Source organism: Scomber scombrus, chromosome 4 (genome assembly GCF_963691925.1).
Source record: "Scomber scombrus chromosome 4, fScoSco1.1, whole genome shotgun sequence".
In the NCBI taxonomy this organism is placed as follows: Eukaryota; Metazoa; Chordata; class Actinopteri; order Scombriformes; family Scombridae; genus Scomber; species Scomber scombrus.
In genome coordinates this window covers 12,780,252-12,807,830 of record NC_084973.1, presented here as the reverse complement: position 1 = coordinate 12,807,830, position 27,579 = coordinate 12,780,252, and the positions used below count along the sequence as shown (strand labels likewise).

The following is a 27,579-nucleotide window of genomic DNA, read 5'->3' as shown; positions in this document are numbered from 1 at the left end:
TAATATTTTACTAATATAATTCTACTTTGATATTACTTTTTATGTACATTTTATTTGACAAAAATTGTTTCTTTTTTTAAATTATGTTACTATCACCAAGACTCTCTACAAAGGAAGCAGCAAATTTTGGCCACTTAGATTTAACATCTCATTCTCTCTATCAACCATACCATGTGACAACAGGTGAGATATGGAATATAAAATAAAATTATAAGCCAGCGGCTTCACCTTTAAGATCAACCACAATAGTCCAGTTTAAAGTCCTTCTTTACACTCTTAGTAGTGCAAAAGGCCCTTCATTATTTCAATGACTGTTATTTTCTAAAACGTTTCCTTTACCTTCTGTTGAAAGCCCATTGAAGCCTGCAGGCACTCAGCCAGCAGGCCTAGGCGGTCCCTGGCCCCCCGGTCCAGGGCCAGCCCACTGATCTGTTTTAGTGTGTCTGGGTCCTCCAGGCCCTGGATCAGGCAGTTTAGCAGGGCCCAGAGCAACAGGCCCACTAAGCGCAGGTGCCGGGTATGCTGGGAGAGGTGCTTCTCTGCCACTTGGAAGAGGTAGCGGATGGGGAGAGGTAAGGATGCTACAGCCAAGGGCAGGTTGGTGAAAATGTAAGACATGGCTTGAATAGCTAGAGATGTGACAGCTGGAAGGAGAAAGAAACATTAGCTGTTAGTTTTTGGAGAAACCTAAAAAATTCCAGTAGCTTACTTATCTTGAAGATATGCCCAGTCCATACATACTCTTAGAAGCAGTGTCCTTTCCTTGTGCTTCCACTGTTGTGTAGTTCCAATCCTTAGGTACTTTAGCCAGGACACTCTCTGGTACATCCCGCTTGAATGAGGCTCCACTGGGCTCTTCTGTGGCCTGCCAGCGCATCACCATGGAAACCAAGTGTACCAGGAGGCTGTTTGTAGACTTGGTAACTATTGCCCGTACACAGCCGACCACTACAGGTACATTCCGTGTTGTTTCTGCCAAAAAAGGTGAATGAATTTGGCAGGTAAAGAAGGCTGTTTGTAAAAATATAAATATATAAAGCTTAGCTGAAGCTTGTAGTTCATGTTGGGTTATGACCAGTTGTGAGGAGGACTGGACCAGTCAAGTTACTAGAAGAAGAAACCAAAATAACAGGTTAAAAAAAGTACTGAATTGTCTCACTTGGGATTACATGTTTGGCATGGAAAATGTTTGCTCTACTAACTGAACTAAACACAATATGATGCAGCTGATTTTGTGTAGTTGTGTCCTACAATGGCACATGTGCCATCATGCTTTATGACACTCAGAGACCACTAACTGACAGAGAGACTAGCTGCTGGTCAAAGCCTTTCAGAGCCTAGTTCAAAACAAATTATGCACAGTTGAGTTTAATAAGTAGACATATTGCATGTTGAACAAACATTCCTGTTTTGAATTATTTTAAAGGTAGACATGAATAACAGACAAAGAAGTCTCTCATTACATCTGAAAAAATAAGACCTCCAACTAAAAGCTTCTAATACCATTCAAAGTTTTAAATCATGTATAAGGTTTGGAACTGTAAACTTCTTAATGACCCACAGACATGTTATAATACTGACCCAAAAATGATGGCCAATTTTATGAATGCTACTCAATTATTGTGTATTGGGTTACAATTTGAATCAAAGGTTCTGTGAATACATAGCTATAGTCCATCTAGTCATAATAGTGTACTTTATCTTAATAAAGCCACTTTTCAAACGATGGGGAAATAAAGGTACATGAATAACATGTGTACAGAGTGCTATGGTATTCTGTTGAACTATCTGTAATAAAGCAAGTGATATCAAGTTAAATTCAGATGTTTTTTGATCAAACCCAGGTGGCCCAACAGTGGAAATCTTACTACCTTCTCCAGGTGCACTATGTCTTTCATCACTCTGCCCTTTCATATCCTGCTTATATTGATAGCAGAGCAGCTACAGCATGGAGTTGTATGGCACCCATAAACTTCCTACAGCATTGGCTGTAAAACTAAAGGCTACAACAGAGAGATATAGTGCAGTGGCGGCATTGGAAGTGCTCTGAAATCTCAAGGGACACTTTACAAATGTGTGACCTCAGACCCACAGAAAAAGAGGAGAGCGGAACAGAAAATCATATAGCTTTTTGAAGAAAAAGCACTCTGTGGCAGGTGAGACCTAGACCTATTTTTCAAAGTCACTTAGTTTTCAGACTTTATACTGCCTGCTACTGTATTGACTAGTGTATTGATTTGAAACAACCTGCTACTATGTGATGAAACATCAGTCAAAGTGGAGAAATGGCGAAAATCTCAACGTAATCTATGAAAGTTAACTCAGTGAACAGTTTAAATAGAAATAGGGGCATGGGGGGTATCCTGTAACCAAAATTATAATACAAAGATTTGGCACAGTCCAATAATTAAACTAATTACCCTGTGAGGATAAATCATGATTGGATGACATTGAGAATTTCTCTCTGGCTCACTCTATCTCTTTTCCGTTCTTTCCCTCTGTCGACCCCTCCCTTGCTCTGTCTCCATCCAAATACTCTTCTCCAATCACCCTAATTTATGCTACAATAATTACCACTCACCGAGGATATAAAAATCACCAGCAAAAAGAGCTCTATACTCCACAGGAGTTCTGATTAAGCTCTGTACCAAAGCTTGTACCAGAGAGAGGCGGGAAAAAAAGAAAGAGTTGGGAAGTAATTGCAGTCTCTGTAACAGCATATTAAAGTCATTCTTTAACTCACATGTATGCACTGTCAACATGGGCCCTAAAAAATAGATATATTCTTTGTGGGCAGAACTACTTGTGTTTTACATATTGTATACGTTTTGAAATAAGTTAGAGAAGTTTCCATTTCTGCGTATCAAAGCAAGAAATTGTTGTGTCTCAATAGCCTGGGAAGTGTGAAACATGAAATGATGGCACTGACCTGTTATTGTATTATAACTTTATTGTGTATTATACCGTAAATACTGAGGAATGGAAGTATGAAAATTAACATCAAAGTTCATCCTGTGCTCCACAAACACATTTTCCCCAACAATTACACATATTATTTAATAACATTAAATTTGTATTAATATGAATAGAGAAACCTGTAGGAATAACTCTGAACTACAACATATACAGCAGCTGGTAGTTACTTTACCTGCAAGTGTATAGAGATGTTCCCATATGTTAACCCTCTCCAGGTATGGTTCAAGGGCCTGAGTCAAGGCCTTGGGAACATTATTCAAGCAAGTGAATATGTTGAACAGTGCGACTATGAAGTCATCTCCTGCCTTGCAATTCTCTGTAGACATTTCTAACTGGCAAAAGTCTGAAAAAAAGAAAATAATAAAGTCAGCCTGTGTGTGTGTTCAAAATATAGATGAATTTATTAAATTTTGAATCTCTGGGGCACTTGACAGACACACAAAAAAACAAGACACAAAGAGATAAAAAAAGTTGTATTCATACACACACACAGATTGAGTAAGTATTAAAATCTGTTTTTTTCTGAATTATGATTCTGAAAATATCAACCTTATGGAGGAAGGCAGTAAGAGATCCTACGAAACAGCATCTTGATTTCTTTGCACAAAAACACATTGGAAAATGTCAAGGCTGCCCAACCTGACACATGTTAACAGAAAGGGTGAACAAAAGGCATTGTGGAATAGAAGGGGAAGAAAAACCCACATCTGTGTTAGATGGAGAAAAAAATCCAGACCAGAACAAGCAGAAAAAGAAACAGATTTCAAAGCCCCTGGCAGTGGGATCCACAGCACATGGAGACAGGAAGTGAAAAGGAAGAGGTTTTGACAGGGTGTCCTTGTGGGGGTTGCTGTCTGAGCGTAGGGCTGAGGATGGAGGTGTGTGTGTGTGTATAACCCATATGGATGTCTATATATGCGTTTTCTGTACTTACAAGTGCGTGTGTGTGTGTGTGTGTGTGTGTGTGTGTGTGTGTGTGTGTGTGTGTGTGTGTGTGTGTGTGTGTGTGTGTGTGTGTGTGTGTGTGTTAAGTTGACAGGGGTTGAGGAAAGGCCCATTGTTCCAGAGGTGGCAGACATCCAGTGGTCTGTCAGTCTGCAGTGTGGGAGATGACAACTATTTGAATAAGATGGTGTATGCAATGCAGCCGTCAATAAGGGGGTGCTGTGATGGAGGGCAGCACAACTTCCTTCTGACTAATACTGGGCTATTTTAAAATGACAGGACTAAATTAGCTGTTGCAGTACAGGGCCAGTAATATCAGCCAGCTTAATACAAGGCAGGTAGGAAGCACTGCCAACACTCAAAGTCCAAATGAGAACAGATTCCCTCTGTCTCCATCTCTAAGTCTCTCTTTATGCTGTCCACTCTTTCCTTTTCTTTCACAATCACACATCCAACACATACACTCAAAAGTTGTCAACCACCCTGACCTACAACAGTCTATTAGGCAGCATTTTGTGGGTTATGCTAGCATCTTGTTTTCCGCCTGTCTGGTAATTGGTCCTTAAGGAGACAATGCTCTGGATATCACTGCTGTGGCTGCAACGGTCCAACGAAACAGCGGTGACTAACATTAATTTCCACTTGGGGTGCTGGAGAGCATGGCAGGTTAACTAGATGCCTTTTAATAATGATCCCATTATGGAGCAGCAGATGACTTCAGAAAACAGATGACAGTGCACTGGCATCTCAAGTTTCCACTACTGCTGCAGCACACAATAATTCCAATGTGTTTGTGTCTCTACGTTGATTTCTCTATTGCTTTTTTCTATTTTTCCTCTCTTTCCGTCTCTAAGCTTATCCAACCTTGATACATAGCCAAAACATACACCTGTTTATCTTCCGGACAACCAGTCAACCAGTCACAGGAGACCCTCTCTGCAAACCTCTGTAATTGGAAGCAGGCATGCTGATGATAATAATAAAAAAGCTGTGTGTGTGTGTGTGTGTGTGTGTGTGTGTGTGCGTGCGTGCGTGCGTGCGTGCGTGCGTGCGTGCGTGCGTGCGTGTGTGTGTGTGTGTGTGTGTGTATGTGCACCAGAAGTAATGTAATGTCTCCTTATTCAGGGCAAGCTGTGCAAAAGCTTGGAAAACTGTTACTGTATTGTGGATATGGATATATTATCCTCAAGCATTTTCACATCAGCAATCAATGAGAAGGCCATTTAGTTTGCAAGTTAGCTCTCCAGTGAGTTAGTCTGCTTTGACAAGGCAGAAATACTATACTAACAACACAGTTGAAAAAGTCTGTATAACATATAAAAAAAAACAATTCACTTACTCACTTAACTTAGTGTCCAACTGTTCAAACCGCAACAAACTTTCAAAATGACAATAACGCACCAGATTGAACTCAATTGGTTAGAACAATGAAGTCCTGTATTAGTTATTTAGTACCATGATACACACAAACACACACACATATATGTGCGTGTGTGTGTGTGTGTGTGTGTGTGTGTGTGTGTGTGTGTGTGTGTGTGTGTGTGTGTGTGTGTGTGTACAGAAGGAAGTGCAGTGGCTTATGGGAGTGTAAGTGTTCAGTCAAGCCGCTCCTTCTGTCTTTCTGCTTCCTGGTTAATTAGCCCGTCACTGTGATAACACACGAGAGTCAGCGCTTCCAGCATTGATTTACGGCAGCGTGTAGGGAGAAGCATTGCAGAGCCTCTGAGCCAGACTCAGACCCAGCAAGAGAATGAGACAGTGAGAGTTGTTATTAATGAGGTCGCTATAATGTGAATTAATGTGCGAGTGCACAACAGTCTTTAAAGGTTAGACTGTTGCCGGTGCGGAGGAGAGAAGAAGGAAGGGAAAATCTTTAAAGGTCAGCGTGTGTGCTCCGCCTGGGCCTGTTGAGTGTTTATTACTACGCTCTATTGATTTAGTGATGATGATGACCAAGGTGAAAATGATGATGATGGCAAAGATGATGATGATAACTTCATAAAATGGACAGAGCTCATCTAATATCTGTATAACTTACTTAGGATCTTAAAGCATAATTAAGACACTGGTAAACACTTTCCACATACGGAAGGAATCGACTCTGTGGGTCCACTATCATAAAAAAAGGAAATATTAAAGAAAAAGGCTCATATTATTTATTCTAAAAGATAGACAGCTAGGTATGTACACAGCATGCATACACACACATACACGATGTGCCTTTCATTCAGTAACACCTAACACTCCATCTACACCAGAAAGAGAGGACTTACGAGAGTTTTCCAGGAGTATTTGGGGCAGGTGACAGTCTCTGTAAAGCAGCATTTGCAGCAGCAACCTGGGATTGCTTCCTGGGTCAGAAGTCAGCAGCCTCAGCTGACATGCCAAGGCTGTCTGGCCCATAAGGCCATCTCTGAGAGTGGAGCGAGGGAAAACAAAGTTGACAGTTTTGCAGTGTCAGGTGAGTGTTCAGATAGTAGTCCATTTAGCAAGAAGCAACCAAGGAGGGAAAAAGATTCACTGATGAAAGACAAAGACAGAAATCACAGCTTGGATGACAATCTTGGAGGAAATAGTATTTATGCTACAACAGTAACTTCCTTCAGTGTCACTCACTCCTGATATGAGCTTACTCTGCAAATGCCTTCACTCTCGCTTACTTATAGTGTGCACCGGGAAGGAATTAGCTCTAATCTTGGCCAGCTAAAAGCAAATTAACATTTGGGAGACAGCCAAATACATGAATATACAGCAGTACCCCCCTCCTACATCTTTTGTATAACCAAGAGGCTGCAGCCAGCTGTGGGTAATGAGCCATATCCTTGGTGTGTATGTGTGTATGTGCGTGTGTGTGTCTGTGTGCGCACCCTTCAGTGCCTATGCTTGTGGTTAATATGTGTGCAAGTGTGAGAGCATGCTGACATGTGTGTGCCTGCATGTTACTTTATACATCTCAATAAAATCTAATGGAAGGAATGGACAGAGTTTGTCTGAAGAGCAAGGAGGCGGGAGTCTGTACAGGGGGTGTCTGCCCAGAAATTAACCATTCTATTTGAGCCAGAAAGCTAGAGCCGGGTGCACCCTGCTGCTTGACTGAGGAAAACTATGCCTCGATCTGACAGCGCAATTTATGATGTCACTGGGACCGCAAATCCAGAAGAAATCCTCTTTTAACTGCTCTGATAAATCTACCAAGCTACAGCACAGGGTCAGCTTACAGAACTAAGACACACAGACACACACACACACACACATATGTGCAAAGCAAAGGAGAAACATGCAGTGCAAGAATGTATGCGTGCACAGAAACACACACAAGTCCAGAAAACGGAACTTCAGATGCTTTCTTTATAGCCTGTAATGCTAGATGATTTATTTATGTGCTCTGTGATTTTATTATTGTTTTATTTAATAACCATAACAATGGATTTTATTTTAATGAGCTGGGGAGAGATTTGGCCACAGAGACCGGGTCCTGGATGAGGACCTGTGGATCTGGCCCTGGGCCACCAGTAGGCCCCCTGGCGCCTTTGCATGCAGGCAGGAGGTGGGAGCAAAGAAATAAAGAGGTCATAAAAATAAACTAATTTCAGCTCTCCAATACATAGAAGTAGGAGAGCGGGAGTTAGTTTGATTTGTGCCCCATAAGCACGCAATGACATCACCTCTGGCTGTGAGGGAGATGAGAGGGGAGGAGGGTGGAGTCAAGGGTGAGGGGGAGAGTGATTGACTGCACCTTGGAGGTCAGTAACAGTAACTGGACACACATGCACACACACACATTCCTACGTATGTACACATTAACGCATACATGAGCACATACACACCGCAATGTACTCTGTTGACGCCTCATGTGTAAAGCCCTCAGCAACCATCAACATAAACAAAATCAGTGTCAGCGTCAATGGTAGTTTATGTTATTTTTTTCTTTCTCAGCTTGCATCTGTGTTATATTACCACAGCAACTGTAGCTTGAAGCCCTCAGCAATGTGTAAGTCGTGTAATACAGCTGCACGTATGCTGCTGTAACTCCACACACACATTCACACACACACACACACACACACATACACACACACACACACACACACACACACACACACACACACACACACACATATGGTTCTTTATACAGTGGGTGGAGGTGTGTGTGATGGCTTAGCATACCAGAGTGTGTGTGTGTGTGTGTGTGTGTGTGTGTGTGTGTGTGTGTGTGTGTGTGTGTGTGTGTTTGTGTCTGAAAATGTATATGTGTGCCAACTCTGTGATGGGTGATGGATGGTATAATGCCTGTTTTACATACCGTATGGCCTGTTCTGTGAAGAGGTCAGGGTCTATAACATTTAGCCAGTGGACAAGAGGGCTGTCAGGCTGGTGTGGCATGGACTCCTTTGCAGGATTAATCACAAATGTCCTGGAGGAAGACAGATCGCTCATAGCAATTTTGAACAATATATATCTTCAATATACTATCTTCTCTATTGCAATGGCTTCCCTGGAGCCCATTCTTTCAGTTAATGTTTTTAACATTAGCAGCCCACTCATTTTGTTACAAAATCTAGTGTGTGGCCAAATGTGTTTGAGACACACATGGTTCTAGCCACATGACTATCTCTGTGTTCTACTTTAAAAAGTGAAAGTACAAAAAAACTTGCTTAGGTCATATTTTATTAAAAGTTAAGTTGAACCAAAAAAATAACACAGTGTATACCAACCTGTACAGCAAAGATAAGGGTGCTGTGACAATGATGAGGACTGTCAGGAGTTGGTCACACAGGCTGTGGATTTGATATGGCCAGTCGGATCTGCCGGCTATTATGGCAATCGCTGAAGAAGGGTCGGAGCGCACCAGGGCCTCAGGACTTTCACACACACTCCACAAAAGCTGCTTCACATACAGCAACACTGCCGTAATGTCACATCTTGGACACAAAGTAAGAAAACAGAAAAGGTGAATGTACAGATGAAAACAGAAAAGATGAGACGTGAGGGGAATACGTGAGAACACATACAAAGAGAGAAAGAGAGAGGCACTGTCATGTTGAGGAACTGAAACATCCACCATTACATCATGACATAACAGCCTCATCACACAGCCAGTCAAATACCAGAACCTCCTGGTGATTTTACAGTTGGAAGGTTAAGTGTACTGCTGGCTTCGGATTTCACTATTAAAGTCATTGCTTTTACGTTTAAATGCCCATAAATCTATTTCCTCAATTGGTTGGGAGGGGGCTGCTCATCATCTCTCATCTCCTAATCCCCGCTCTTCCCTATGGTCTAAAGCTTTTTTAGACCCACACAGGGATGTACTGATACAGGAGAGTTGAGGTAACACAATAGTACCCATGTGAGTGCTAAACCTGGAGACAGAAACTTGGAGAAACTTTGAAAAGCCATCTGTTTAGCCTTTCCTTACACTTAACAATTGTCTCTCCAGACACACACGCATCTCAAAGCAACATAAACCTAAAGAATTCGTGTTGACATCATGTGGTGCAATACATGTACACTGCACTTTATCTGTGTCACTCTCTCATCCACTTAATGTGTGCCACAGTTTACCTGCTCATTATCATCATTCAGCTACGTATTAGGAGGAGAAGTAAGAATGAGGATGGACAGGACGACCCCTTGAGCCTGTACAGACAGCATGTCAATGACGCACTGACACAATGCTCAGACCTCCACCATCAGCCCCACAGGAGCTGAGTGAAATTAGGCCAACAGTGAGGAAGAGGGAGCAGAAACTATTTAGGGCTTTGTCTCGAGTTCTGATGTAATAACTGAAGTCAAAGTAATTTAGGATACCATGATGTGTAGCCAAGTCTATACGCATGTAGGCTATGCAAAGTTCTGCGTGAAGAAGGTAAAGAACAAAATTATGCAGCTCAAAACATAAAAATGTAATCTCTCAAAGAGGTGCATACACAATGTCTTAAAGAAATAGTTTGACAGTTTGGGAAGTATGCATATTCACTTTTTCTCCCTAAAAGTTAGATGAGAAGATTGACCCTAACCCTAACCAGGAAACCACAGACAAATTACTGAATCTAATTATCATTTTATGCTTGCTCTGGAGCAAAGGTGCACAGATCTGTTGTGTAGGACTAGATGTTGATATCCCTTATTACATACATACTTGAGGCACCAATGAGACTCTGTGGGAAGGTCAAGTGAGTGATGGCATCCCTGGGTTATCAAGTGGGAGCCCTCCTTCTTGGGTGTTTCGCTGATAGATCCACGACACCTCCAGAGGGTTCAGCAGTGAATCCCAGCGTCCCAGGTTCACCCCCTAGATGCCATTGACCAGTTGAGAACCCAGGGGGGAGTCCTTCCTCTTCATCCATAGCCACTGACTCCCCTTTTCAGCAGCTCTGGAGAGGTCTTTGACTGCCTGCCGGTGGGCCTTCCCTCGCACTCCCATCTCCTGCCTGGTTGTTAAGGTGGCTACAAATCCTTTGCAGCCTACTTCCACCGGGCGTACCTTTGCTCTCCAGCCCCGTTGCTGCACATCGGCTGCAAGCTCAGCGTACCTCAGCTTCTTCCGCTCATAGGCCTCCTCCATTGAACTCTCCAAGGGCACTGTGAGCTTGATGATGTAAACAAGCTTGAGGGAGGCTGACCACATAACAAGGTCTGGTCGCAGGTTGGTAGAAGTAATCTCAGCTGGCCCAAGTCTGCCTGCAGCTTCCAGTCCCGTGCCCCGCCTAGCTGACCAGCATCCGGTCCTACGGTGGTGAGGTTGGCTTGACCCTCACCCTCTCGGACAAATGATGTTGCCTGCCAGCGGGATGACTGGGGAGGAAGGGCGTTCACTCTTGTCCGCCGACTCTCTAGCACTGCTGCAAGACTCTTTAAGACCTGGTTGTGCCGCCAGGTGTAACGGCCTGGAGTGAGGCTGGTCTTGCAGCCCACTAGGATGTGCTTCAGTGATGCTGGACTTGGACAGAGAGGGCATGTGGGGTCTTCGCCGTACCACTGGATTAGGTTTGTGGGAGAAGGTAGGACATCATAGGCAGCCCTGATGGTAAAACTTGCCCTGAATGCCTCCATTTCCCACAGCTCTTGCCAGGAGATCTTCCTCTTCTCTATTCCTTCCCATGCCATCCACTGCCCTTGTTTTGCCTGCGCCACAACCTGTGCGCACCTTCCCGCTTCTTCTTTTCGATGTACCTCCTGGACCACCAGATTGCGTCTCTGAGATGGGGTGGCCTTGCTCCAGGTTGGTGTGCTGGTCCCAAGGCCAAGACCACCTCTCCCATCCTGCACTCGGCCCACGATGTCCCTGTGTCTGAGTGCTGCCTTTGCCTGCTCAGTTGCAGTCCGTGGGGTCCACTTCCTCTCGGTGGCCAGGATGGGGGCTGCTTGGGCTACAACTGGATCACTTGAATCCAGTAGCATCATTTCCAGTCTGACTTTGGCACATTTGTACTCCTCTGACAGACTGGAGATGGGCAGATCTAACATCCCTTTGCCGTAGAGCCCAATACTGCTGAGGCACCTGGGAAGGCCAACGCCAAGACGTTGGTATCACCTTCTTTTGCCACACGACTCTCATCAGCTTCCAGAGGAATCACAGGACATCTGGTGCATTTTTGTAGAGCCTGTATGGAACTCCGTTGGGGCCTGGAGCTGATGCGGCCCTTGCTCTACACACAGACTTGTCTACTTCGCTCCATCTGGGTGGGCTGATGTCTAGTTGGTGCTCTGGTGGATTGACTGGAGGCATGTCAGGTGGGAGCGTAAGTTCTTCATGGCTTCGGTCATCTGTGCAGGACTTTCTCATATGTTCTTCCAAGTCGGCCTTTGACACTGAGAGGCTTCCACTCTTCTCCTTTGTGAAGATGCTCTTCACAAATTTGAAGGGATCTTTGTAGAAGCGTGATCTTGTTTGCTCCTTCCTTCTGCGCTTCCTCAGTAGGTTTTCAGCTCTCCTCAGTGTATCAAGCTTGCTCTGGATCTCTCCCTGCAACAGGTTTATGCCCTCCTTCTCCTCCTCTGTGGCCTTCCTCCACTGCTTCTTCAGCTGCCTGCTCTCCTTGACCAGGCGATCTATTTCTGTCTGCCTTCTGGACTTACTGGGGATAGACGGAGTAGATCATTTGCCTTTGACCACTCCGAACCGTTCCACTCCATAAGCATAGATCACCCAATCTCTCCAAAATAGATAGGATCTTCCCTTTGATTGCAACACAGCATATGTAATTTCATATTGAGATATTGATATATATTGTGATTTTGTACATTTTCTGGAAATTCAATTAAGAAACCATTTGCAGATAAGTCACAAGAAAGGAATCTTTGCTTTGGGCTGAACCAGTGAAGTAAATATCTTTTGGATACATTTTGGATACACTGTATACTTCTGAAAACCAAACAATCTTGCTCACTCATTTGCAAATTTGCCCACAACAGCAAAATACAACAAGATACATTAAAGGGATAGCTTTCGAAGTGGACGGTGATGACTGACAAAATTGTGTTTCCTAGACAGTGTTTGTTACCACAAAACCCAACCCTATACTACCAGCAAGTTTGAAATACACTGAAGTGCTCCAATAATGGGTAATGAGTCAAATTGTAGCATAGGACTAGATTTTACATATTACTATTTTAGATTTCTCAAGGGATATAACTATCTCCAACATAGGACGAGATAAAGTACCTGATCTGCAGGTGCCTCTTATATGAAGGCTGGGCCCTGGCATATCTTTGCACCAGCAGCTGTAAGGTCTCTGACAGCACCTGGCCAAGCACCTCCTTGGCTAACTTCACCGGAAGGACGGCCCATAGGTCGCTACGGAGCCCACACAGGAAGTAGAACCACATCTGCAGTGAGAAAGAACAACGCTCGCCCTGTGGAAGAAAGAGGTGGATAGGAGGAAGGTGGGAGGACAGGGAGTTTACAGATGAAGATATATTATGATATGGACATTAACAGTGAAGGGAAAACACAGAAAGCAAGAGGAGATAAAAATAGAGGGGGGAGATAGAGAGAGGGAAAGAGAAAACATGAAGGAGAAGAAAGAGAGAGACAGAGACAGAGGCAGGTCTGTCAACACCAGGATGTCTAAGTGGTCACGCCACCTGCACTCTGCACCTGGGTTTCTTCCCCCACTGGGATTTTAGATGGCTTTAAAGTCCTGAACTGGAGAACACATCACAACAGGCACACTCGCGCACGTACACGCTCACACATATAGATAGCGAATGGAGAGAGGGGAGAACTTGAGAACTCTGAATAATGCAAAGACAAGAGAGTGAGATAAAAGAGGGACAGATGGAGAGAAACATTACTATCCTGGCATCCTACAGAAAAGATATAGAATTAATTAGTTACAAATCTTTTTTTCACCTCTACCTGTCCAAATTCCTCATGCTTAACTTCCAAAAATAAACTGCTCCAGCAATTGATGTGTGTGGCGCAGACACTGACACATCCAAAACTCCTCAACTTCCTCTTGTCTTCAGCTCATCATGCCCCTCAAAATCTCTTTCATTTTCTTCTTACTTCACCTCATCTATCTCATTCTTTATTCTCTCCTTTCTCTTCCTCTCTGTCTCCCTGGAGCCAGTCATTTAGGGATCGGTGCTTGATGGGGAGCGTGACCGAGCTCTATGTCCAGGATTACTGCCATCGTCTGCCTGTGGACTCAGCAGAGCAAATCCAGACACAGGCATTGGATCCAAACCAAGAGCAGCCACAACTACATGTGTGGTTGGACTATTTATCCTTTCATTCAAGTCAAACTTATTGAACCAGTCAGGTCAGCTATGAGCAGTAATTCCTATTACTGATGAAGAGCTGACGAGAGCAAAGACTGAATCTGGGACAGGGAACTAAGGATGGAACAAACTTGGAAGTTCATGACACCTTTTTTTTTCAGGTGAAATTTAGCAGTTTAGCATCAGGCTTTATCCACGACAAGGAAGGGAGCCACGGTCATATTCTTAACTTCTTTTGATTGTCTCAGCAAACCTCATATGCTGTTAATATAGCATAAATAGCATTTTAAATATTTCTCTGCGAATCTGTGTTCATATTTCAATATCAATGTTAAATAACAAAAGAGAAAGAAGAGATGCAAGCTGGAAAAGAGGCTCTTCAGAGCTGCACTGTACTGGGTGAGAGCCAAGACACGGGGCTGTGAATCCAGGACACAGAATGCATCTATACATATGTAACACACATCAAAAATACATATACATACATACATACATACATACACACTAAATGAAATGCACATTCTGAGATGCTGCTGCACACCCACACATGCATTCATCTGCACAGATGCACACAGGCATGCTTAAATAAAGGCACACACCTGCGCACAGCAGGTCTGTCTGACACCATTGACCCAGGGAAGGAGGGAGGAACAAAGGGGGAAAAAAAGGCAAAAGCAGGGTAAAGTAAGAAAGAGAGGGGAGGTTTAGACTGGTTTAAGGGCATAAGGTAGGGGAGTTCCAGGGGCCCTATGCTGTTTCCAGACAGTCCCAGTGTAGACTTCAGACAGCTGAATCCCTGGAGCCCCCGGGGCAGCATGGAAGCCACAGATGTTCTCAGGGAGCTCAGAGTAGAACGCTCGGTTAGGAGAGGGAGAGTGGGAGGTAAAGGTGTATTGTGGGAATGAAAAGAAGAAGCAAGAAAGCTCTAGAGTATAATTCATAGAGTTCCTCAAATTCTACAGAACAAGCCTGCTAAGACATGTGGCATTACAATTTCCACTTTTTACAATGAAAGGCAGAAAATCAACACCAGACTATTCACAGGTGTTTTATGTGTCTCTGTTCTTTTGGATTTGGCAGTAAATAAGTAACACTCAAAGAGACTCTACTGATATCATAATTTGCTAGAAACTTGAACAAAGTTGTCTTGGGAGAAATCAAATTGACTTTAAGGACATGTAAGGACACTTTACCTCATAGAAGGGCTTGGGGTCAGCCCAATGGTGGCTCTCTGCGTCTTGAAGAATGCAGGTGGAGCAAACCTGGTAACAGTAGCTGGTCAGCTGGTCTCTCAAGGCCTCCACTATATCATGGTACTTCTGGATAGGGAGCAAGGTCAGTGGTCTAGGCAGGGAGGAAGGAAACAAATCTTGGGATTACCTAATGGTAATGACCAATACATAATCTATAATACATATGGTATATTGAGAATTAAGTAAGGGACCGCTGAGGTCAAGAGTCCAAAAGGGCAAAATCCTGTAATCTAGATGCATGATTGAATACTGTATATTCAGAGAGCTATCAAACAAACATGAGGTGAAATTATTAGATGAAAGAACAGATGATTTATTCTAAAAGTTCAGTGTGACATTTCATATCCTTTAAATCTGCCTGCCTTGATACTTTCCAGAGAGAGGCAAGAGTTTAACAGGGGTGCAGGAGGCTTAAAACCAGGGGGACTGAATGGTGTAGAGAGGGGAAAGTGCTTTATGACCGGAGGGGGCACAGTGCAAGTGCAGGTGGAGGGGTGCACAGGGCCAGAGGTGGGAAAACAGGAGCATAGAGGGCACCAGAGATGCCTTTAGAGGGGATCTGTGGAGAGCAGAGGTTAAGGGGGTATTACGGGGCATAAAAACTCACCAGATGTAGACACAATATGGGTGTCATTACCACCTGTCAATCATTTCCATTCTTTTTCTCCTATTTTCTACAGTCCCCTCTTCTTAATCTCAAATCTACTGGTTTCTTTTTTTTTTTTTTAAATCTAGAATTGTCTTTTTTTTTCCTTTAGTCACAAGGCACACATATTTTAAAAGGAGTAATCTCTTTGATCCATTCATTCTCTCTTTATCTCAGCCTAATAAATATCTTTCTTCAGATAGGAGTCATGCATAATGTTGAGAAAGGGGCTAAACATGAATAGAGAGATGTGGCAGAGGAGATTATGAACCAACCTACTCTAAATTTGTCTGTGCTGTCCTCTTGACAGTCATTGCCATACTCTTATTCATACTCCCAACTTGGTAACAGGATTTAGTAGCAACTGAAATTCGATGTCTGTCTGATCTTTGCGTCAGCACAACTTAATGTCCTGTACCGTCACCATCTGTGGGTTGATACATCAGTGAATTTGGCTCCAGTATGTGTTCTCAGTGTGATTATAGCACAAAGGAACATATACGGCATGATTCTCATTTGTATACTGTATGCAACATTTGGTTCTTTGCTGGAGGAAAGTGACAAAGATCGCTTTTCAACAAACCTATCTTCATGTTTCTGCTAATGAATGCAGCCAGTCAACCCTAATCACACAGACACACATATATGTGCCACACAGCTTAAATCTGATGTTGTTGCTGCTATGGCAAGGCAGCAATAACTGTAGAGTAGTTGGGCACTACTACACAGATCTTCATGTTATTCATTGAGCTCACAATATTCAATCAATCACCAATAAAAAATTGTGTCTGTCTTCCAGTGCATGCTGGAATAGACCATAGGTTGACAAGACAGACATATATTGTAGATATAGACAGATAGTTAGTAAAACGAACACATATGCAGCCAGTATGATTCCCCTCCCATGCCATAATGTCCAACACTTGCAATCCCGCCCAGACACATACACAACCTCTCCTTACACTTTAGCTAAATTAGTAGTTAAATCCTTCAGCCTGGCATGGTAGTGCTCCAGTCGTTGGTGCACATAAATGCAAGTGGCCAGAAGAGCAGGCAAGTTCTTCAGAGGTGCAGATGATGGTACCTCCAGGGCCCTCTCCTCTAAACGGCCCAACATGGCAAACGTTGCCCTGCCACACGCCTCCACAAAGCTCGATCGCACCTCCAGGAGAGAGCTGTCCCTGCAGGCTGCTGCCAAGGGTAGTAAGGCATCCATCTCCTCCATGATTGCGCCATAGAACTGAGGGGAGACAGAGGGCAAAGACAAGACAAGATGATCTCAATAACAGAGTGAAAATCTGTCAGTAAGAGAAAAAAGTGGGGGGAAAAAACATCAGAAAGAGAACTCATTAGATGTAAATAATGGAACAATTGCGAGGAGTCATCAGAATGACAAGGATGTGAGCCAGAGCTGAGTATTACACATGTATTTTTTCCTTAACATTGTGCAAGTCATTATAGCTGAAAAGCAAATATCAGTGCAAATGTAGAATACAGATGTAGAGACACCGAAGACATGCCCTCTACATAAACTTTGCTGCTGAACATGCATAATTGTTATCAGGTCAAATAAAACCTTACCATCTGAGGATACATCAACCCTCTAATTTTATAACAGCATGCATCATGTTAGCCACATTCAAACAGAAATGTTACACATGGGAAGAGATGGGGAGTCAGATGTGCTGAGAGGGAAGAAAAAGTAAAGGGTCAAGCAAAGGTGAGAGTGAGAGAAGAAGGGAGAGGGAGAGAGCTGTTTCAGCAATGTAAAAGACCTACAGCTTATTCTATAAACTGCCAGAGCAACAAGCAAGACTTATCTCATTTATCCACATTTGTCCTGGAGATAGGCCTATAGGGACAGGGCTGCCTACACCTCTCTCTATCCAGGAGCTGAAAGACGGGCTGATGACGGTACTTTAAAAAAGCTGAGTGAGTGTGTGCTTGCTTTTTACAAATATGCAATCTGGGTATTTGCTGGTACTTAAAACTGTTTTAATTAATATAATGATAGCAATGTATCAATCAGCATGGTCGACACAGTGCTACTTCATTGTTCTTCTACCAAGAAGAATAAGAAAACAATTTCACAAACATGGCACTTGATTAGCTGTGGATGACAGGAAGCTTTAAGGAGTGTGCGTGTATGTGTGCATGTGTGTGTGTGGGCAGTGTGGTGCTGGCTGCCAAGTCATGCACAAAATAAATGCATAGTGTGCATAAACAGTGCTGTAGTGTAATAGTTTAATATGTATTCTGCACACTTTACAAAATTCACCATGTCCCTATTACTGTGGAGAACAATTACACACCATGACACAAAGGCTTTGACACCACTGCCATATGTGCCTCCTATTGACATCACATCGAGAACAGTGAAAGACAATCAGGCAAGTGCCAAAGAGTCACATATGTGCGGGACTCCAAATTCAAATTTATACATCCATACATGTGAGTTATGAGTCAGGCAGATTCTCAAAAACCTTAAACCAAAGCACATTTCACTTGTTCCCAAGAGCTACAAAACCAGGTCACACTGAGGGGAAAAATGCAGAAAACTATACCAGTTTAATCAGTCAATCAATTACAGCATGTATTACTCACTTTCGAGTAATTCAAGAGTCACACACTCTATTACTTGACTTACTGTACTGGCTGGCTGGGAAGTTCGACATTCTGTCAGATCAGGGCTTCAGCGTGTGTACACAATTGACAATCTCACAATCTCTTTACACTATTTTCTCCATAAAAGCTTCCAGAGGGGTTAAAAGGCCTGTGAACAAAGGCGGTTTGGACAATGAAGTCAATATCTGACTGCATGTAGTCATTAGGAGCTTAGCTTTGAGAGAGAGAAACCAGAGGGAGACACAACACTCTACATTAACAGGGTGATGAAGATCCCCGGAGAAGCATCTTATACACATTCAGTGTTGGCTCACACTCGCACCAACACACACATATTCAGCAGACAATGTACATGCACGCTCCCACAAAAATAACCACACGCATGCACGTCCACGTTGGAGTCGGGCTGAAACCTTAACTAGCTAAGATCAAAGTCTTGAATCCCACCAGGACTATTGCAGCAAGGTGAAAGAGATTGTATAAAGTTTTGAAGTGCTAGGGAGGCCTGTTTGTGTGTGCAGAATTTGGAGTAGACTGAACGTGCAGGTGAGCACTTGAGTGAAGTCTGAATACAGAAAAGGTACTTCTGTTGCTATAATAGAGCACTAGCATCAAGGTTAGAAGGGCCCACCCAAACAAGGAAAGTTCAATCCCAGGTTCTGACAGGAGGTTGAATTCCAGCTGTTGGTGAGACACTATTTTGCATTTGGTATGCAACTGACATCCAATAAAAAAAGTACACTATCTAAAGTACTCTGATGGATGAATGGTATCATCGCAGCCAGTATATGTATGGTAATATAGACACTGAAGTGGGTTCACATGAAAAAACTGAGGATTGAGGTATGAAGATATGAATATAAATGTGTGAAATATTGATCCATCATAATGCTGTTGAACCAGCCATATTTCATGCTTACGTCTTGTATAGTAATTTGCTCTCTGCTCAAACACTAGGGCATGTGTCAAAAAAGGACAGGGGCGAAAAAATATATATATAATATCTAACGGCCTCGTCTTGGATGTCTGTCTGGCTCAGTGTTATTGAATGCAAATGGATGCATGTATAACCTTTGGGCTGAAAGGCTCTCATCTTTGAAGCCTTGACCTACACATAAATACGTTGTACAGGTCCTGAGCACAGACAAATTCTGACACTCGTTAGCAATGAGAGCCACAAATATTGTCAGTGTAAAAAAGGGTTAGAGAGGAAAGGGAGGAAGAGGAGGAGAGAGGGGAGGCAGTAATGATAAGAGTAAGTGTGTGGTGTAGAAGAGAGTAGCGTGCAGCAAAGGAGGGAGATGAAGGATTGTGAACTGGACAAAGTTTCGGGAAGGAAAGCTAAGTAGTTGTTAAGCAATAGTAATTAGGAAAGAAAATGTAGAGAAGAGAGAGAAAAACAGCATAATGCCACTTTAAATAGAAGTAAGTATATGGCAGTCCAGCCTCAAACATTGGAGAACCTTTGTAAAGTTAGACATTAAGCCTGGTCTCACATCAGCGACTGGTCTTCCTCCTGAGAAAAGTCAATCTCTGGTGTCATCTTCACCTCTCCCTGCCTTTTCCCAGGCCCTCTCTTCTCATCCCTCTCTCTCTCACTACCCCTTCTTTATCCTGCTCTCTACCCTAGCCTCTTTGCCCTTGCGATCACTCTATCTTCTCTATACACGTATTCAACACCTTTTTCGAGACCATCTATCCCTCATAATATCACACAAACTGGTTCTTGGTTTCCTTCAATCTCTCTTTTGTCCCTAGAGTCTTCCCCTAAAGTAATACTGATGACTCTTCTCAAGGCCCTTTCTGATCCAACGTGTCAACTGTGTCAGGCCCAAATCATGTGGGCTGTCCATTATAGAGAGTGCTTTCCGCTGGGACTACAAAACCATTAATCTTCCCAGGTCTGGATGATGTGTTTGGACCTGCATTGTTCAGCCAGTAAGTAATAAAGGAGGGTAAAACAGGGCAAAGACATTGGTGTGTATGGTAAAACAAGTTCATGTGCAGGTCAAGGAGAGACAAGCTGGGGTCTATGTTAATTGTGTGTAGAATGTGTATGCGTGTGTTTGTATATTTCTGTTTGTGTGTACATAAGGGAGCAGAGGTATTAGGTGGGCAACAGCTGAATTTTAGATCAAAAGTGACAAATAGTGTGTAGGAGAAATTATGTTATCAAACTGTAATTCTTAGATGAATAAAACTTTGGTTAAATATTGTAAGAATGAGCATGATACACAAAAAAAATCCTCCTACGCATAACATCTTTTTGAATATGTATGTATATCTTATTTGCATTAAGACATACTGTATTGAGTATTCCACTTTTATCTGCATTATTATTGTGACATAGTGATGTAAACACCTTAAATCTATCTAACAGAGTTTTCACAGGACACATCTAATAACACACATCTGATGCTGCATTCCACATACATTTACAGCTCTGGCAAGTCACTTCACTGTCACTTTCATTCTTTCATCATTCACAAATCCACCTGAGGCTACACATTTATTGTCCTTCCAGCTCTGCTTGTGGCCATTTACACAGTGGTGTGTCTTTGTTAAGAAAAGCATCTTTAGGTATCCTCTATTATCTTTGGGCACTGTGAAAAGAACTGTTTAACGCACATTTTTATGTCAATACTTGCATGAAAGACATGAGGTAATTCAATAGTAACAACATGAGAGGAATACTGGGTTTGGGGCACATTGTTATCTAATGCTGTACTATAAAGTGGATAGGGTGTCTTTAATCATTAAGAAGGCTTTTCTCAATTACATTTTGAAAATAATATGAATGGAATAGTCTTAAAATCAACTCACTGAATTGGATTAATTAAAATATTACCTTGCTGAAATTATTGTCCAGTCATATTATTATTGTGCATATAAACACAGCTTGACAAAGCTGAACAGCTCTTGTTAACTGACTAATTAAGCTAACTTTGAAGGCCAACTACTGCACTTTCCTGATCAAATAATAACAAAATCCTATGATCCAAAGACACAGTTAGATGTGTTGCCAAATTCTTCCTACAGGGCAACTTTTAAGAGACTGTTAACAAAAAGCTAAATTATAGCCATGTTTACATTCAGAAGTGTGATTTATAAGTGACTGCGTTTGATATTAGGGAAGCTGGGGTACGATTTTGTTTACATAAGGATTTCAAATTGTGCCTTTGAGGGGAAACTGAAAGATGTCAGACATGTTTTTCTACTTCTACGACTTTTCTGTCTCTCTATAACTTGCAAAATGACCCAGTTGGCAGGCTACTCACTGTGAAACCATCTGACAGACAGTGATGCTGACCATACATACATACATGACCAACATGTCAGTGTTGCATATCCCCTCATCTGGAGCAAATTTGTTTAAGTTGTGTCACACCAGATACTTCACTTGTTAAGGAATCATATAACAGTGGATAACCACTGCACACTTTAAAATAATTGAAATAGCCGAGTACCTTGCCTATCATTTTGGGAGTCTCTCTCTCTGGATAGGTGTAGAACGAGTCTTCTCTGAGATGTATGTTGCTTGCAGTGACGTTGCTCAAGGTGATTAAAGTGTGTCCTGAAGAATGTAAGGCCTCTTCTTGCTGTAGACTCTTGGTACAAAATTCATCCAGCACCACTTTAACACAATGCGCCATGTGAGGGACCAGTCCTCTAAACGCTGACCTCCAGTCAAACTCCAGAACCTGTGCCGCAAAACAGAAAATGAGCCAACAGCCATGAATGCTGAAGGGAATGTTGCATTTCACTGCTACAAAAAGGCAAACAGTCTTGCTTCTTTGAAATTATATAAAAAAATAATAACCCTAAATTACACTGAATAGTTGCAATAGAATAGAAAAAGGGATCTTTACAAGGGAACACATATAAAACTCTCACCTCTGATGTGTGTAGAAGTACTTCTGCGGTGGATTTCTTGTCTTTTTCAAGATCCCTGGTCTTTTTCAAGATCCCTAAATGACCAATAAAAGTGTCTCTTTAATGTAAATATCATATAAGATAACATTTTAAGATATTTAAAATGTCACAATTGACATTAAACAGTAACTGTGTCTGGTCAAACTCTCAAATCATGTCAGCAAAATCTCACTGGGGATCAAAAGTGTTCACTAGTTATCACACTTCAAAGATGAATGATTATGTGATGGCGGTCTGTGGAGTCTAAGCTAAACATGCATTATTTAGCTTGAATATTTCCATATCACTCATGATGTGCTGTATGATATTATGTGCTAACAGCCTGACCGAATGCCAAGTGCGGAAACATGAAAGACACTGTATAACTCAGACCAAGATATGGGTTACATTGCTCCCATGTTCCCACACAAGCCAAAATGAGACACAGTGACCGGAGAATAACTGTACATGTCTCAAGGGAGCAGAAACAGGCAGTAAATGCTAATGATGATGGCTTTATGAGTCTAAATTTGGGGCTTAGATAGCATCAACTACAGTATATATGGGGGTAATTCAACGAGGGAGATTGTGTGGATGTGTAGCGTGGTGGGGGATGATAGTAGGGTGACGTGAGACAAGCGTACAGGATGTGGGGTTGGGTTGCAATTAAAAAGCGTGAACATCAAGGCCACAGTCTCCTAATCAGAAGGCGAAGAGTGAGACCCCAGGCGAGGCAATTTAGACGAACAAGACCGCATGGAAAGGAAGAAGGAGGAAGCAGCAAGCGCATCACTTTTTGACCTTTAAGCCCATCTGATGAATTTCTGGTAATTAAGCCGTTTGATTGCCTGGAATTAATGATTTGGATAACTGCCCTTTAAAGGCTGTTTACCTCACTGTAAATTGAGCCTTTCTGCAAGTCTTGTTTTTGTAAATGTAACCTTTGTGGAAATTACTCCATGCACCAAAAGCTTTCATTTAACATCTCTGTAGCGGCAGTTCAAAGGGGACAGAGGAAAAGGGTACTAAAGGCTTATATAACACCCAAGATAATTCCCTCCTAAAATAACACATTTCTTCAGACACAACTCAGACATCCTGCTAGAAGTAACATGTGTATGTGTGTGTGTGTGTGTGTGTGTGTGTGTGTGTGTGTGTGTGTGTGTGTGTGTGTGTAACTTGACAGTTTATGCCTGGAGGAGTTGCACACATGCAGGGCTGTAGCCAGAGTTTTAGGAATTCAGAGGTCATGAGTCCTTTTACTTACAAACATTTGGACTATAAACAACATACATATTACATTTATGTATTCATTAATAAACTATTCAATCTATCTTAAAATAGTGAAATGTAAGGATATGGCACCTCAGGCTACTTAGACTTCAAACATCTTCAGAAAAAAAAACCCTCAGAGGTAGCACAACTCTGATTACATGAAATGTATGCGCATGTGTGTATTTTGGAGAGAGTTGTACCTTTTACACTGGGAGTCTCTCCTGTACAATTAATGAAGGTCATGTTAGTGACCAGCTCCCTTATATTGCTCTCAAATCCCAGCAGGGTGCAGGCCAGCTGGGTTAACGCCCTCAACTGGTGGGAGGTTAAACTGAAGCTTCTGCTTTTCATGGGAAGATCCACTGGTGCTGTGAAGAAAGAAAAATAAGATAGAATGTAATAGTGGAAAGTATGACTAACATAGAAATAGAGGAGTGAGAGCTACACTACAGTTTACAGCTCAGTAAAGGAATAAACTATTTCATGAAAATAGTTTTTCAACCCAACCTCCCAACTTACATTCACTCATCAGAAAACACCCTCCATCCTCAAGTCTTGCCTTACACGCCACCTCTTATAAATGCCGACCCATTCATGTTTTCCCAATACACAGCATAAACAAAGAGACAGTGAAAAAATATGCAAAACTTTGCTCCCTGAGAAGTCACACATGCACATCCTTCTCTTGGCACAAAACTTTTCTCCCCCTAACCCACCAATGACCCCCTCGGCAAATATGGATTTCCCATTTTGGAGTCTGCCAAAGCCATCACCCGGGGGATGTTCCGCATTAAGCTGGAGAATGGGCGGCTGGGAGATGCGTTGCCATACTCCCAGACACATGCACAAATACTTTTGTGTGTCCGCTTAAATGAGCTCCTCCACTGCAAAGGCATTTGGGAATGGATGAGCTCAGTATTAGTCTTGACTCTGAAAGCGCAGAGATGATTGAGCGTTGAGAGGGAAAGAAAGAAGAGGGGGGTCCTTTTCCAATAATTGTAACATTATTGCCTCTGGATCCTAATGTAATTTTGCCATATTGTTAAACAAAATCTGACAATATGACAACACACTCTCCCTAAGGATGTTTGGTTTAATCATGCATGAGGTTTGACTATGTGTGTGTGTATTTATGTGTGTATGTTTACATGAGTATGTTTATGAATGAGAATTGATGCAATTTTGTGTGTTCGTGTCTGTCGGGTGTGCACATGTGTGTTTATGTGCATGTAATGCAGGTTATTATGAATAACTTGATTTGTAGAAGACACTTTCACACACATTTGCACATGTCAGTCTTGCAAGATAATTGCCACACTGCAACCAGACTGTGGTCACCAAGGAATATATTCTGACCTCAAGTTTGTTTGTGTTTGCAAGTCTAAGTGTATACATCTTTATGTGTATGTGTGTGGGCATGCATTAATGAAATTGCATGTGAATAGTGGCGTAATTATTTGATGTGTGTCTGACTGTGTGTGCATGCATGTGTGTGTATGTGTGTGTGTGTAATTAAGCTGCACGGGTCTGCAGCTCAGCAGCTCCTCTGTAATGGGGTCCAGTGGGAGCCTTAGCTGGAGAGACTACCTCGTACTGCATGTGTACATGCGTGACCTGGCTGACACCCACGTGGCAGACTCACTCTCCAGCTTGCACATTTAGGCACGCACCACCAATCATGTCTATTTCTTATGTCAGCAGCAAATCAACACAGAGCTTTTTGTGCCTCAGTGATGGGGCAAACTCAAGCTGTCAGAAATTCAAGAGTAATCAATCTAACCAGATGAGACAGGGACACAAAAGAGACAAAGCCACTGGATTCACTAAAAAGCTATCACACCATACCTGGCATCCCACCTCCACTCGTCCCATTTTCTGTGGGGCATTAATCTGAGCACCACTTTATCTTGAGCATCACCTTTTCTGAAGCATCATCTCTATCTCTGTCTTTTCTCACCATTCATTCCGTTCATACCCTTAACCTATGACTGTTTCAGTCACTAAGTCACACACTAAATAGTCGCACATGACCTTGATGTTTAGTAATGCTCTGCCTCAGCCTCTCATTGAGTGCTGTCGCCCAGGCTATATAGGTATTTATAGTTGTCTTCCTAGCCAAATAGCCCTATAGCCATAGCAGTCTAGTACAAAGCCATCTAAACCTCATTATACCTTTGTCACAACAGTGAGGCCAAATGGAGGCTTTCATAGCTGGTTAATGGAGAGGGTGTGCTTAGAAGCACCCAGGTGTGTCATATAGCATAGTGCATAGCATGTCCCATAGAGCAGAATGAGGAAGGGCACAAGCAAGCAGAAAGGTTCAACCAAGGGTCAATGTACTGAGAATCAATAAGGTGCTGAAAGCAGGGCAAAAATCATACAGTATGTTTATATAAGAGAGCTCCTCCGATTGTGGTGTGTGAGGATGTTCTTATGAACAAAAAGAAAATGAATGGCTTGCCATATTACTGTGATAACCATAAACGCAGTACGCATCTCAAAAACCCTCAAAGCAAACAAACATGGGGCAGGTGGGGAAGGGGGGGGTTCATAAGGGGCAAGATAAAAAAAAAACTGAACTCTGTGGATCTACAGTGGCCAGTCTCAGTTTGTAGCTTTTAACAATGACAACAATGTAACACAAAGGAAAAAAACAAACAGAGCAGGTATTTTTGGCGAGCCATCAGTCTTCTACTTGTCTGTCTCTCCTGTGGGTTCCACCATCAGCTCCACAGCACACAGTCTCTCTCTCTCGCATACACACACATATGTGCACAATCACATCCTGCTCTTGACTGGCAGGGAACAGAGACAGAGGGGAGAGAGGAGGGGATCTAGGGGAAGGGAAAGGGGTGGTGGTTAGGGATGAAAACATGGGGAAGAGAGGGAGGGAAAGAGAGGGAGAGGCGGGATAAGGGAATTCCCTTAGCAGTTGTTATTGATTCCGGTGTTTACGGGCGAATAGTTTAGTGCCGTTTACAAAACAGAACAGATGCAGCCAGTGAGCAAAAAGGTAAACAATTGCTGTGTGGCGGGCTGCCAAATCCCCAGTCTGATGTATTAAACTCACGGTGAAGAGCATTTCCCCTTTGGCTGCACTTATTGCCACTTCATTTCCTCTTCACTCACATACACACTCTCTCCTTCTTGCCATCTCTCCCCTTCTCCATGTCTCTCTTTCTTTCTCATTCTCTCATTTATCTGAGAAAAAAAGGAGAAGCGCACAGGACGCTTTTTGCCGTCTGGCTAGTTTCTGTCCTTCTGTGACCCAGGAGGCCCAGTCCTTCCTAACAGAGCCATTAGTAGGGGGAATTGCATGTGTCTGACATGGCCGAAAACCAATTATTAGACACTTTCGACCAAATGATGCCCAAGTCTTTGGGGAATGGGCAATCATGCAATAATTTAGCCACTGATTTAATTTCTCTCCAGCACAGCATCTCTCTCTCTCTCTCATCCCCTGTCCCTCATCGTCCCCTCTTTCTCTCATTCTGTCCCTCTGAAGTGTAAATCAGACCATCAGAAGGGTGGCCTGCCTCTCTCTTACCACACTGTCCAACTGGCCTATTTAATCATGTGATTAAATGTGTAAAGACAAGCTATTTGTGTTTCTGTAGATGTGTGTATTGCGCAGCCCCTCTAAAAATGATGTAAGCATTTGGTCTCAGTAAATTCAGACAGATAAGGAAGGAAGATGCTCAAAAGGCTAGGCAATTTTAGCACGCCATACACAATGGTGTACAAGGTGCTTTAAGTATTGAATAAAAGGATAAAACACAATTACACAAATAAAAGTATTGTTATTATTCTTGTTGTGAGTGCTATCATTTATATCTGAGATGAGGATAACACACCTTTCAGACCTTTTTGCTTTCTAATTGATTGATGGCACCATATAGTGCCAGGCAAAGAAGGACCAGGCAAAAGAGCTGTTTAGATTTTGGTATCATCTGTATAAGTTTGGTATTTAAACAAGAGCATGTAGTATTTGAATAGAAGGGGAAGTCTTGACTCTTGTGGGACTCCACACAGTAAAGCATTTCCTGTCTTACAAAAAGTAACTGAGGCCTGAACCTAAAGCTGTTTAGCTCAAACATCTAAACTCAACAGTTCATACTTAAAACAGCCGTTAAAAATAAAAGTAACACTGAGCAAAGCAGAGCAGCAACAGTGAAAACAAAATGTCAACTGACAACTTGACATGACTCAACACAACCC

General features: G+C 42.6%; 1 protein-coding gene across 1 annotated transcript in view; it reads right to left on the bottom strand.

Moving 5' to 3' along the window:
• Nucleotides 1-27,579, bottom strand: part of kiaa0825 (KIAA0825 ortholog) — a 113,345-nt gene that overhangs the window by 69,362 nt on the left and 16,404 nt on the right. Inside the window, exons 6-17 of the mRNA XM_062416714.1 lie at nt 23,562-23,729; nt 22,069-22,142; nt 21,642-21,875; nt 16,512-16,789; nt 14,844-14,994; nt 12,590-12,780; nt 8,637-8,843; nt 8,225-8,335; nt 6,195-6,334; nt 3,149-3,319; nt 742-972; nt 340-644 (exon numbers count right to left, since the gene is read on the bottom strand). Coding sequence (XP_062272698.1) covers nt 340-644; nt 742-972; nt 3,149-3,319; nt 6,195-6,334; nt 8,225-8,335; nt 8,637-8,843; nt 12,590-12,780; nt 14,844-14,994; nt 16,512-16,789; nt 21,642-21,875; nt 22,069-22,142; nt 23,562-23,729 — 2,261 coding nt within the window. The remainder of the gene's footprint in view (nt 1-339; nt 645-741; nt 973-3,148; nt 3,320-6,194; nt 6,335-8,224; nt 8,336-8,636; nt 8,844-12,589; nt 12,781-14,843; nt 14,995-16,511; nt 16,790-21,641; nt 21,876-22,068; nt 22,143-23,561; nt 23,730-27,579) is intronic.